This window comes from Anguilla rostrata, chromosome 14 (assembly GCF_018555375.3).
Source record: "Anguilla rostrata isolate EN2019 chromosome 14, ASM1855537v3, whole genome shotgun sequence".
Taxonomy (NCBI): domain Eukaryota; kingdom Metazoa; phylum Chordata; class Actinopteri; order Anguilliformes; family Anguillidae; genus Anguilla; species Anguilla rostrata.
In genome coordinates, this window is record NC_057946.1 from 32,788,226 (window position 1) to 32,801,701 (window position 13,476).

At 45.3% G+C, this 13,476-nt stretch overlaps 1 protein-coding gene across 3 annotated transcripts in view; it reads left to right on the plus strand.

The window, feature by feature from the left end:
* The window catches only part of LOC135239196 (3',5'-cyclic-AMP phosphodiesterase 4D-like), a 308,165-nt gene that overhangs the window by 107,695 nt on the left and 186,994 nt on the right, over positions 1-13,476 (plus strand). The window contains exon 1 of one of the 3 annotated variants that reach the window (XM_064307708.1): positions 10,796-11,295. The exons of 1 other annotated variant lie outside the window; for it this stretch is intronic. In XM_064307708.1, coding sequence (XP_064163778.1) covers positions 10,976-11,295 — 320 coding nt within the window. In that variant the 5' untranslated portion in view covers positions 10,796-10,975. Of the gene's footprint in view, positions 1-10,795; positions 11,296-13,476 lie in introns of those variants that run through there. One more of the 3 variants, XM_064307706.1, reaches the window with a different exon arrangement.

Genomic DNA, 13,476 nt, shown 5'->3' on the forward strand with positions numbered 1-13,476 from the left:
GTGTTTGCAATTATTACTGTGCGCAAATATGCGATTACATGCAAAATACATTTGTGAAAATGGCAAAAAACTTATTGAAATTTAGGGTTTCATTTGCAATATAAATTGCCATGCACTGAGAATCAAGATCACTCTTTTCGCACTTTTTATTTGTGCATGTTTTTTTGTTTTTTTTTAATGGAAATGTTGTGTTCAGGTTTATGAGACTGCTCATCCTGTATTGATGCTCAGTAAAAGGTATCGATACTGAACCACTCGTTGAGCCACGTATCTGACTAAAGTTCCTGCCACTGAGGCAAGCATCTGCTCAGTCCATACAATCAGTCAATCAACCACTGAGTCAGTGTCAAAATCCATGTTTTTTTCATTATTAAACCCTACAATAAAACTACTCAAATAAGAGATCCCATTATCCATGTCCCCTGTGCTGCATTTTCATAAAGAAAATTGCACACATGCAACACAGACCTGTACGTGTCATAATACTGGTCTTGCTGTGTGTATTAAAATGGGCTCTGAATAAGCTTGTTATTTTTGAGCTGTGGAATGCATTCACCCGGCTGGTTGTCGGTCACCTTCGTCGCCGTGCAGTGCGAGCGGTCTTAATTGATGCGGCTTAAGTTTTGTTGACTTGTAACCGTTATGATACGGTAATGAAGCTAGCGCTCGACATGGCGAAGATTTCAGGAGTTCGGCGAGCTCTGTTAACGTTGCGGGTGACAGTTCACCACTGTCATTAGGAAACCTTTCGCTGGATTGGAGGCTGTTTTGTCAGGCTGAATCGCTGTGTTTACCCGCAAAGGGTCATTCTTTTTATTTGCCATTCCAGGTGCACGGTCTCTGGCCCTACGTCTCTGTTTTAGTTCCTGGGAAACTGTTGGCCAGTGTGCTACTGCATTAATTCAGTCTGTGTAGTCTTCCTGGCAGAGATTTATTAATCATCTGTGAATCAAATTTGTCATGTGGATTTTATTTCAGTTTCTAAAAAATGGTCAGCAGGTTCAGTATGAATCTTGATGCCATCAAATTTGATCCTGTTTCTTAAAAAAGATTAAATGCCTGCTGGGGACATTACTCTCATTTTTGTCCTGCATCGAATTCTTGTTGCACACCTATATATTTTTGTGTCAGTTACCTATGTGTGTGTGTGTGTCTGTGTCTGTCTGTGTGTATGTGTGTGTGCGCGCGTGTGTGTGCAAGTGTGTGCGTGTGCATCTGTGCGTGTGTGTGTGTGTGTGTGTGTTTTCCGGTCTAACCTGTTTCCTGCTACAGTTAATCTCAGTGTGCTCTGGGCTGATCCTCTCTCCTGCTACAGTTAACCTCAGTCTGCTCTGGGCTGATCCTCTCTCCTGCTACAGTTAACTCTATCTGCTCTGGGCTGATCCTCTCCTGCTAGCTAACCTCAGTGTGCTCTGGGCTGATCCTCTGTCCTGCTACAGTTAACCTCAGTGTGCTCTGGGCTGATCCTCTCTCCTGCTACAGTTAACTCAATCTGCTCTGGGCTGATCCTCTCCTGCTAGCTAACCTCAGTGTGCTCTGGGCTGATCCTCTCTCCTGCTACAGTTAACCTCAGTCTGCTCTGGGCTGATCCTCTCCTGCTAGCTAACCTCAGTGTGCTCTGGGCTGATCCTCTCTCCTGCTACAGTTAAACTCAGTCTGCTCTGGGCTGATCCTCTCTCCTGCTACAGTTAACCACAGTGTGCTCTGGGCTGATCCTCTCTCCTGCTACAGTTAACCTCAGTCTGCTCTGGGCTGATCCTCTGTCCTGCTACAGTTAACTCAATCTGCTCTGGGCTGATCCTCTGTCCTGCTAGTTAACCTCAGTGTGCTCTGGGCTGATCCTCTCTCCTGCTACAGTTAACTCAATCTGCTCTGGGCTGATCCTCTGTCCTGCTAGTTAACCTCAGTGTGCTCTGGGCTGATCCTCTCTCCTGCTACAGTTAACCTCAGTGTGCTCTGGGCTGATCCTCTCTCCTGCTACAGTTAACCTCAGTGTGCTCTGGGCTGATCCTCTCTCCTGCTACAGTTAACCTCAGTGTGCTCTGGGCTGATCCTCTCTCCTGCTACAGTTAACCTCAGTGTGCTCTGGGCTGATCCTCTCTCCTGTTACAGTTAACCTCAGTCTGCTCTGGGCTGATCCTCTCTCCTGCTAGCTAACCTCAGTGTGCTCTGGGCTGATCCTCTCTCCTGCTACAGTTAATCTCAGTGTGCTCTGGGCTGATCCTCTCTCCTGCTACAGTTAACCTCAGTGTTCTCTGGGCTGATCCTCTCTCCTGCTACAGTTAACCTCAGTCTGCTCTGGGCTGATCCTCTGTCCTGCTACAGTTAACCTCTAAGCTGATCCTCTCCTGTCTGGTCTGATCGATGCTTTGTGCAGCCCGCTCGTGTACTTTCCCAGCTGAGTCCTTCATCGCTGCTTCCTCCTGATACCCAATCACTCTGCTGTCATTCTCCTCTCTTTATTTATTTATTATAAATTTGGCAGCTCCAATCCCACCTTGAATTTGGAATGTCCAATTCGGGAGATATTTTCAAGCATGTTCACATATGGCCCCTGCTGCCAGCTTGGAAAAGCGTAGACGGATCTCAGATCTCCTCCGAAACACGCCCCTGTCAGGGGTGGAATGGGACGCTTTTTTTTTCATTCAGGAGAAAGTGTGGGAGTAGCGACAGGCTGCTCAGGTATCCATTTTCTACCTGCTCCAGCTGCCGTGTTCCTGGTTCTATGAGAAGCCGAACAACTACAGAGACGGACAGACCCAACAGAGCGGTTTATACTAGCTGCAGGTCTCAGCTAAAAGAAAGGACTTTAAATCAGCAAAAAAAAAGAACGGCAGAAGAAAATTGATTAAGCCGATCGCCGATTCCCAATGTGTTTGTCTAATCGCCCAGCCCTATCACCTACTGCATCCCCACCCCCCACCTGACACACACCTATCACCTACTGCATCCCCACCCCCCACCTGACACATACCTATCACCTACTGCATCCCCACCCCCCACCTGACACACACCTATCACCTACTGCATCCCCACCCCCCACCTGACACACACCTATCACCTACTGCATCCCCACCCCCACCTGACACATACCTATCACCTACTGCATCCCCACCCCCCACCTGACACACACCTATCACCTACTGCATCCCCACCCCCCACCTGACACACACCTATTACCTGCTGCATCCCCACCCCCCACCTGACATCACCTGCTGCATCCCCACCCCCCACCTGACACACACCTATCACCTGCTGCATCCCCAGCCCCCACCTGACACACACCTATCACCTGCTGCATCCCCAGCCCCCACCTGACATCACCTGCTGCATCCCCAGCCCCCACCTGACATCACCTGTCACCTGTATTCCCAGCCTCCACCCTGTTTGCTCAAAGAATTAATAAAATCATCATTTTGGCCCCTGATGACATTTTTAACGCCTGACATACAAGTTTCGTCAGATTTACAGTTACAGTTTCTCTCAGATTATTTGGTCACTTAATTTCCGGTCAGCTGCCCTTGAGGTATCCTGTGCATAGTTTTAAACACTGGTACCTTTGAAGAAGCCATTTCATGGGAATGTCCTTTAGTATGATGTAAATATGTAAAAAAAAAAATAAAAAAAAAAAACTTTTGTTTTTTCCCCCCCCAAACTGTGTTTTTAATACGTTTTCGCATTTACTTTTTGTTTTCCGTGAAAAACGCATTTTGATTAAATCCAGCCCTTGGTGTGTTCTTTTTAACTTACTTTCCCAGCCATTCCCCACAGATTGATGCAGGTGTTTTTGATTTGGCTGTGAATATTTGATTTGCCTCTCCCATTTTTGTGAAGAGAAATGCTGAAAACAGGAATTGCATTTGGGAACCAATCTGAAATGAATAGGAACTCATATGTGCTCAGAACAACCCAGCACCAGCACATCCCTGGGTAGTCACACAGCATCATAAACGAAGAGGGTGGGTTTTTCCTTCCGCAAACAGACAACAAAAATAGAAAAAACAAAGTAGTCTAAAAGAAAAGGTGGTAGAAATGCTAAACTGATACTAATACTAAATGGGCATTTTATATGGCATTCTATCCTGAGTGGACACATACACGCACACACACGCACTCGCGCACACACACATTCACACACGCACGCAATCTTTTGCTCTCTCTCTTTCAGGCGCGCACACGCAGAGGCACCTTTAACACGACCAGGCAGTGCCTAATCAGTTAATCAAACACTGAGAGATGAAGTATCTCAGAAGTAGTGCGCACTCCATTGCTCCCACACAGTTATACAGGATTGGGAACTTTCCAAGGTCTGTTGCTCCTGTTTCCACCATAGACGTTCCACCCAGCCAATCACAGAGCGGCGGCCCTCTTCACCCCAGCTAACGGGAGAACTGCGCTCGGGGGCCCAGTTAAAAAATAAATGGAAAAATCAGCGGCACCTTGCTGCTCCTAATCAGGATCCGGCGCCGATCTCTCACCGGAAGGCTCCCACGACACCACCCCTCCCCCCCAAAAAAAGACCTCTTCATCTTGATAAAAGAGCCACTGAAAGATGGAGACACAATGCTGAGGTCAGGAGAAAGCATGGGAGTAGCGACAGGCTGCTCAGGTAACCATTTTCTACCTGCCACAGCTGCCGTGGTCCCGGCTTTACGAGAAGCCGAACACGCGTGACACACGTTGACCTCCCCTCTGTTCAGACATGTTTGGAGGGGAGGCACACTAATGCTCTAGCACCATGGTTCCCACACACCGGTTCGTGGACCGTCGCCGGTCTCTAGCAACACGGTCGCCGGTCCCTAGCAACACGGCCGCCAGTCCCCAGTTACAGTTAGTGATAATGAAATGCGGTCTTTAAAATGTGTGGCGGTCCCTGAGACTTTGGATTTGCTGAAACAGTTTGAGAACCACTGCTCTAGCACCCTAACCAGCAAAGGGACAATCGCTCATTGCTTCCTGTGCCAAAGGCTGCCATCTGGCAAGAGACAGAGAGGCAGAGAGGCAGAGAGTTCACACCGATTAGGGTGCAGTCAGCTTTTATCTGATCATAACTGACAGAGGGAATGTGTCTGTTCATAACTGACAGAGAGAATGTGTCTGTTCATAACTGACAGAGGGAATGTGTCTGTTCATAACTGACAGAGGGAATGTGTCTGTTCATAACTGACAGAGGGAATGTGTCTGTTCATAACTGACAGAGAGAATGTGTCTGTTCATAACTGACAGAGGGAATGTATCTGTTCATAACTGACAGAGAGAATGTGTCTGTTCATAACTGACAGAGAGAATGTGTCTGTTCATAACTGACAGAGGGAATGTATCTGGTCATAACTGACAGAGAGAATGTATCTGTTCATAACTGACAGAGGGAATGTATCTGTTCATAACTGACAGAGGGAATGTATCTGTTCATAACTGACACAGAGAATGTATCTGGTCATAACTGACAGAGAGAATGTATCTGTTCATAACTGACTGAGGGAATGTATCTGTTCATAACTGACAGAGGGAATGTATCTGTTCATAACTGACACAGAGAATGTATCTGGTCATAACTGACAGAGAGAATGTATCTGTTCATAACTGACAGAGAGAATGTGTCTGTTCATAACTGACAGAGAGAATGTATCTGGTCATAACTGACAGAGAGAATGTATCTGTTCATAACTGACAGAGGGAATGTATCTGTTCATAACTGACAGAGGGAATGTATCTGTTCATAACTGACAGAGAGAATGTACCTGTTCATAACTGACTGAAGGAATGTATCTGTTCATAACTGACTGAAGGAATGTATCTGTTCATAACTGACTGAGGGAATGTATCTGTTCATAACTGACAGAGGGAATGTATCTGTTCATAACTGACAGAAGGAATGTATCTGTTCATAACTAACCAAGGAAATGTTGCTTCTGTCGAAGAAACTCTCTGTTTTCATTGACAGAGAAAGAATGCCAGTTGTTGGCATTCAGCATATTGACAAATTTTCATACGTTAAAATTTTTATATTCTTAATTATGTATTTGTTTATTTTTGCTTATGTGCCATTGAGAGTTGGCAGGGAAAGTAGCTGCTTCACTTCATGACATGCAGCAATTAAGGCTTTGGAAAGCTTCTCTGTTGTGGAATCTTCAGGAGAAGTAGGCGAATTGGGGAAATTCCAGTCCTAGAGGGCCGCAGTGCCTGTAGGTTTAACTGCAATCCTTTACGGCCACAGTGTCTGTAGGTTTAACTCCAGTCCTGGAGGGCCACAGTGTCTGCGGGTTTAACTCCAGTCCTGGAGGGCCACAGTGTCTGCAGGTTTAACTCCAGTCCTGGAGGGCCGCAGTGTCTGCAGGTTTAACTCCAGTCCTGGAGGGCCGCAGTGTCTGCAGGTTTAACTCCAGTCCTGGAGGGCCGCAATGTCTGCAGGTTTAACTCCATTCCTGGAGGGCCGCAGTGTCTGCAGGTTTAACTCCAGTCCTGGAGGGCCACAGTGTCTGCAGGTTTCAGTCCAGTCCTGGCTGGGCCACCAGCAGACCATGCAGCTCTCCATGCCAAGGTCTGACCACTCCTGTTTTTATTAAGCTACAGTCCCTGCTTTCTATTTTTCCAAATGCCTACCATTGGCAGTTTGTTATTGCTTAAAAAATAAATAAATAAGAAAGAGGAAAATTAATTTGAATACTAATAGCGTTTGCATAATACGAAATTCAGGAGATATAACAGTGTGGGATCAGAGATTTGACCAACACTGGAGTGGAATGCATTCAAATTCTCCTGATATTTGTACAACCATATATTTGCGTGAGCCCTAAGAAACAAATACTAATATGCTAATTGTGATTCTAAAAATAAATCGAATCGCAAAAACACATCTAATAAAAAAGCATTATTGAGGAGACCTGGAACAGTGCTTTGGGGGAGATGGTGTTTAGCCTTTCTGTGTGTTTGGAATGCTCAGCGGTGTGTGGAATGCTCAGCCGTGTTTGGAATGCTCAGCCGTGTGTGGAATGCTCAGCCGTGTTTGGAATGCTCAGCCGTGTTTGGAATGTTGGAATGCTCAGTCGTGTTTTAAATGCTCAGTTGTGTTTTAAATGCTCAGTTGTGTTTCTGTCCTTCATTTGGGGTGGGTGAAGACACGTGGGTGAAGATTTCGTATGATAATATATTTATGGCACGTATATTTATTTTTAGTGAATTCGATGTGACAATACATTTATCGTCTTCGGTCGTGGTCAGTCTGGGGGTTATTGTGATTGCAGCAAAGGATTATGGGACATTGTCAGCGCTAAGAAGAGGGTCAGGGTCATCTGCAAATATAGGGGTATGTTCCAACCGTTCGTTTCCTTACCTCCTGACCTCCCTTTCCTTGTCTCCTTCCCTAGTACGGAAGGCCAAACGGGTCAAAAATATATGAAATTTATGTCTGGAATCACGCTGGAGTCAACATGGGAGTGGGAGGAGCATCTTGTTTCAGAGCATTTGCATTGTGCTCATTGGATAAAAATGTCTCCACCCGCTTTCCATAGCTAATCTGAGCATCTGATGTTCTCCATTGGTGGAATTGTGCAGTATTGCAGTCCTGCTGCTGAGAGCTGTAGAGGAAGGTCAGACAGAAGCTCACCTCTGTTACATCATCGTTTCAGACCAATCATCATCTAAACAGGGTCTGTGGAACCTGGAACTGTGCGTATTCAGTTTGGGTGATTCATGTGGCGTTGTGTAATCAGTGCTCTCTCGACGTGACCCTTAATTTCTGCCAAGCATCGTTCTCAGTGGTTCTTTCAAACGAGCTGTAAAAAAAAAATAATAATAATAAAATAAAATGAATCTGGCAATGGTTGGACAGTCAAGGACATGAAGTGCTTGATTTCAGTGCTTTTATTTCATTCCCGTGGCTGTCGTAGGGAATAGTGACTGTGGTTTTGATTCGTGGATAGAAATATCAAAAATCGTGCCTAAAAAGGCACGAAAATGTGCTGCTCACCCTATTCATGTTCAGTCCTGTGTGTCTGTTACCTGGGCATGCGTGCCTGACTTCACCTGTTTGCACGTGTGGGCAGGACAGGCGCTGGTGGGGTGAAAGGTGATGATGAATCTGGGGGCCCACAGCTTGGGCAGGGGGGCCACAGCTGGAGAAAACCCCTAAAAAGGGGTGTTCTGTTTGTTTTATTAAAAAGGGGGGGCCCAGAGGAATATTCTTTCAGGGAGAACCAGAATTCAGTGGTACGCCACTGTGTATGAGTCATGCATAAAATGCATCAGGGCCACCATCCGGGGGGGGGGGGGGGGCATCCGAGTATGTTGTCCTGGGCTCTGGAAGAGGGGGGGGTGGCCAATGGTCTGTGAAAATGTGGTACATGTTATTGAAAGATACGCGCAGAGAAAATTTGGTCTCAGGCACGGAAATATGCGCATGCGCATGTAAACAAGGTCGTGTGAAAATGCGAAGGCTGCTTTTCATTCCTGTTCATGGCAATGGTGTGGAAGGGGGTACGCTGTGTGTGTGTGTGTGTGCGCGCGTGTGGGCGTGTGTGTGCATGTGCGTGTGCGAGAGAGGGGGAAAGAGAGAAAGTGAAATAATAATAACAATCATTATTATTACATCATGAAAATTGTGTATTCATGCTGAAATGTATTTTATGGTTGCAATATTTACAAATGTATTTCTTGCCATTAAGGCATGTTGTAGCTGAATTAGAGGGGGAGTGAGTGGGAGGTACATTTAAAGCTGCTTTTCCACCGCATGGTACCGGCTTCCACAAAAGCAAAGCTTCATATGTCTCTCCTGACACTCTTTGGCCTTGGCCCCCTCCCCCCCCAACCCAGTTCAATTACACCCCCAAAAGGCAAAAAATACAAGTAAAAACCCCCCCCCCAGTGCACCCTATCTCTTTGCATATCACACATCTCACGGTAGTATTGCTTTGTAGACAAACTCCACCCTGAGGCATCATAGAGGCACATGCCTCCAAATTACAAATTTCAGTTTTATATTTAGAAGATGCTCTCTCATGCAGAACAACCAAACACCAAATACCAAACCTGCATTTGTACCCCCAAGAGAAAGAGAAACGGAGAGAGTGATGTTGTCGTCCTGATTTCTCATATTGACGCATTATGATCATGCCTGTTGTGCGCAAGGCCATTGCTAGTGGGGTGAAAGGTGGTGATAATTTTAGGGGCCCATTGCTTGGAGGGGGGAAGGAGGGGGGGCAGAGCAATATTTTTTAATATTAAAATTTTTTTGTTTTATTAAAGAAAAAGGGGGCCCAGAATTCTTTCAGGGGACGCAGAATTCCTAGCTACGCTCCTGTTTCCATGTAAAAGGGGACCTTCCAGCCCTTCTCATTTTTATTGATTGATTCCCCCCGTCATCTGCAGTTTAACATTAACATGTCCAGCACACTGTAAAATCGCCATGTCGGTGACGGAATGTGTAGCAGTGACCTTCTTACCTTCCCGAATCAGTGATGCCTATTTTGATCCTGTTAACTGTTACCTGCACGATAGATGTGTATTAGCGACTGTCATATAACTGAAATGCCTCTTTTATGTTCTTTTTATTATTGATAATGGCCTACTTTCCTACGTTTACGGGAACCTTATTAGCAACAGAATCGCTGCCGGCACTATTTTGTCCTTTTTTGAAACAATGGAACTTGAAATGAGTTCAACTCAAAAAATAAAATAATAGTCCATGCGCACTACAGGAGGCAGGCTACTTTATGGGGAGTGAAGTCCATAGTTCTGTTGAAGTGCTCCATAGCTGATTTAGCATGGAATCACATTGGCTTACAAAGCAATGGCTGTATTTAACAGGTTGTACTCGAGCCTGCTTATTTAACAGGTTATCCTCGAGCCTCCTTAGTTGCCAATATGCATGCGAAATGAAACGCTGTCACTCTTTTAATGACCAAAATCACATTTGAGAGTAGGTGGTGCGTTCTACACCATATACACATTTTTATGAGTGTATTTTGGGAATTTGTTTATTTCTTTTAGCCCGAATCCACAACAAACAAACGTAATACTTGCTTGGTGTGGATTCGTCGGTACAACAGCACAAATTATACTTCTCGAATGCTTTCTGTTGACATCGGAGTAAGTGAATGCGTGTGTTTTCAGTGAGAAAGCGTTTGTTGTTAATTTTATTTTATTAATGTATGTCCTGTTTAATTAGATTTTAGTTTATATCCAATTACTTTTAACAGAGTAGCAGGCTGCCAGTTGCAATAAATGGTCACGTGATTTTTCCGCCCAGAGATCACCTTATTGTCCCCTAAGCAACAGCGCAGGGTCATCCCGTTTATCTCTCTTCCACTTTAGAGAGCTCCGGGCGTGTTATAGAGGTGGGGCAAGTTCCGAATGAAGCTCAACGAGCCTCACGCGAAGTCCACGGATATCTCCAAACCGAGAAGTTGGACTGCTCGCCACCTGGACGTTGTTGGCGCGATTTTAAACACTAAATTGATGGATGGTACCTACTGTACCTGTGCAGGTTTGTTTTGTTGACAAAGGTTACACAAAATGTCCATCGACAAACGGAGAGTGGAACATAGGACAAGCTTCGTACCAGTCAAAGGGACTGAGATATTTTACGTTTGTGTAAACCTTCGCATAACACTTTTAAAATGATAAAATGGGCCTCTACGATTTTGTTTTCTGCGTGGCAAAATATTGTGCAACATTATTTTTTATGTAAATATTATTATTAAATGTAAAAGCACCTTACAAAACTCGCCTATAGAAATAGTCTGTAGTGAAGTAACTTTTAAAAGTTTTAATTCATTTTTTATGTTTTTTTTTAAATATTGGAAACCGACTTCAAAACCATATGCAAATCAACAGCAAGAGGGGTGACCTTCCCTACTTTTTGGATGTTTTTTTCTTTATTGGCGGAGAAGATTAAATAAAGAAGATTAAAGTAATTGCAACAGCTTTGTCGGAACTGGCGCTCGCGCTGCGAGCCGTACCCTTGGCGCGCGCAGAGATGGATTCCGCCAGCGCAGAACTGACAGCATCCCTGGCAGTCAGCAGCGGCGGCAGCAGCAGCGCGAGCAGTGGAAATGCGAAAGCTCCTAAACATTTGTGGAGACAGCAGCACCACCAGCCGCTCCCGCGCAATCATCCGCTCCACCATCCGCCCGGAGCAAAGCACCACCTCAGGGTGAGACCGAGAGGATTTTCGGACACGGAGAAATACTTGTGCACCAGTAACATGGATCGGACCTACGCAGTGGACACCGGACACCGACCCGGCTTGAAAAAATCCAGAATGTCATGGCCGTCATCTTTTCAGGGACTTAGACGGTAAGCGTTCGTTCGTAGCCTTTATGTAGCCTATATAATTCGAAATAAAAAAAGTAAAAAGGCTTAGCAGGAGTGAAACGTTGAGGTGTAACCTCGCTTTCCACTCTGGTGGAAAAAGCACGATATTGAACCATGGATCAGAAGTAAGGCTATTGACTGAAAAGGAAACAGATGTGGGATTTGAACTTTGCTATCAGTGCAATTTCACACCGACGGGAGTGAGGCTTCTCAGTACCTTTCTTTAACCACGGAGCTCTCGCGCTCATCATTAAATAGACCACTCCTATTGGAACCTTGGAAAATGATTATTTTCTTTGCAAAAATATCTGTTTTATATTTTAATTTAAATAAAGTATGTTGCTTTTGCAATGTAACCGACAATGTTTTATATATTAGTCTACATTAAAATAAAAAATAAAAATTAATATGGGCAGAGTTCTTACATTGCAGTTTTACGTGCCTGTTTGTCATTCACAAGCAAATAGGACAAGTATGCCATTTATCGGAAGATCTGTGTGATATAAATAAAATAAATTCAAGCAGCCCATCACAAGCCATAAAGCGAAAACAGCACGATCAAGAAGCTGGTGTGGCGGTGAATTATGTGCAAATAAACTGTTACGGACGACATTTTCTTTAAGTCTGTGATTTATGTGTAAAAACACCATTTCATACTGAAAACGGTCCTGCAAATATCGCACTAACTGTATATTTTTCAGCAGTTTAGTCCCGTGCGCGTGCTGGAATTTGATAACAAAATTAATATTTGAATCTTCGAAATTTGAATCTACCTTTCGTCCACTTTGTGTTGTCGGAAAACTCATTGGGAATGTGTCTAACTTGTGGACTGTGCGCGCGCGTTTGTGTGTTCACGCCCGCGTGCGTGCGTTTGTGTTTCTGCGCGTTCGCCCGCGCAGACTCGTATGCCTGATTGATTAAACAATCCATAATAAATGCAAACATTACGCATTGATTTATTGAGTGCAATTTTAATTAGGCAAGGCAAAGAAGAACGAAGAACATGAACTGTTGTGTCATTTAAGGGGAATACACTGTGATGGTTTCGGAATTTCTCCGTTGCAGGAGACATTGTGTAAGACATCCATGCGTTGAGACAGGCATTGTGTAGATGCATGTGTCATACCATTTGCAGTACACTGAATGCTTGAAGGGTGGGTTCATTAAACCAAGGACTTTCCACGCATTAAACACGCAGCAGGACGCTATGCACGGAGGCATTTTTTATATTTGAGTTGTCCTTGTGGACATTGTTTTGATGTACATATATTTGACTTAATTATGTGAAAATGGGATACATTTCTTTTGTTAAAGGCCAAGGTGTGCGTTCTGATGTGCACCGGGTCCTCCGTGTTTGAAATCCAGTGTGTGTGATGAGGCACGTTATTGTTTTACCTGGTACAGTAGCTCACATGATCGCCCTGATTGCCGTTCCACCTTGAATTTGCCCCCACAAGAGTAAGGATTCTCAGGAGGGCATGTTGCAGTTAATTTACTTACCCCCACCCCCCCCCCGTCCTCCGCTCTCGATATTGATTGGTTGGCCTGGGGTACTCGTCGGACGGGTGACGTGGCCTCGCGGTCTCAACGTGAATTTCCCAGACGTGGACGGTTACGTCCCTGGCAGCGCTGCTCTCTCGCTGATCGATGGCGCCTAATTCCCGCCACGCCACGTCTTGCCACGGAGGAGTGGTCTGACGGCGGGACGAGGTATTACCCTGCCGTCCCTCTCTTTAGCCCGGGGGGGGGGGGGGATCAGTCTCTCTGGGAGCGCAAGGTGCACGGCAGAGGGGGTGGAGCCCATAGGGGAGCATGCGCTGTACGCCAGAACTTCAGTGGGAGGGGCTTACGCCATCGTGGAATTAACACCGTTGTGGTTTCTACTTTCCGTCCTTATGATGGAGCGCTATAATATTTTTTTGTCCGCGTCCGAGGGATGTTCTGTGCCCTAATTATGCACAATGTCATTAGTGTAAATATCCAGTGCTTGTTCTCTGGGTTCCTGCTGTAGTGCACTTGCATTCACAGCCCACTGAAAATACTCACAGAGGCGGTGTACTGTTTACTGAGTGGCGCACACGGTCGAGTACTGACGGCAGAGAGCTATTGTGTGATGTGTAGTGTTCAATATGGGTTGTTACTGCAAGGTGCGTTGCTACAGTA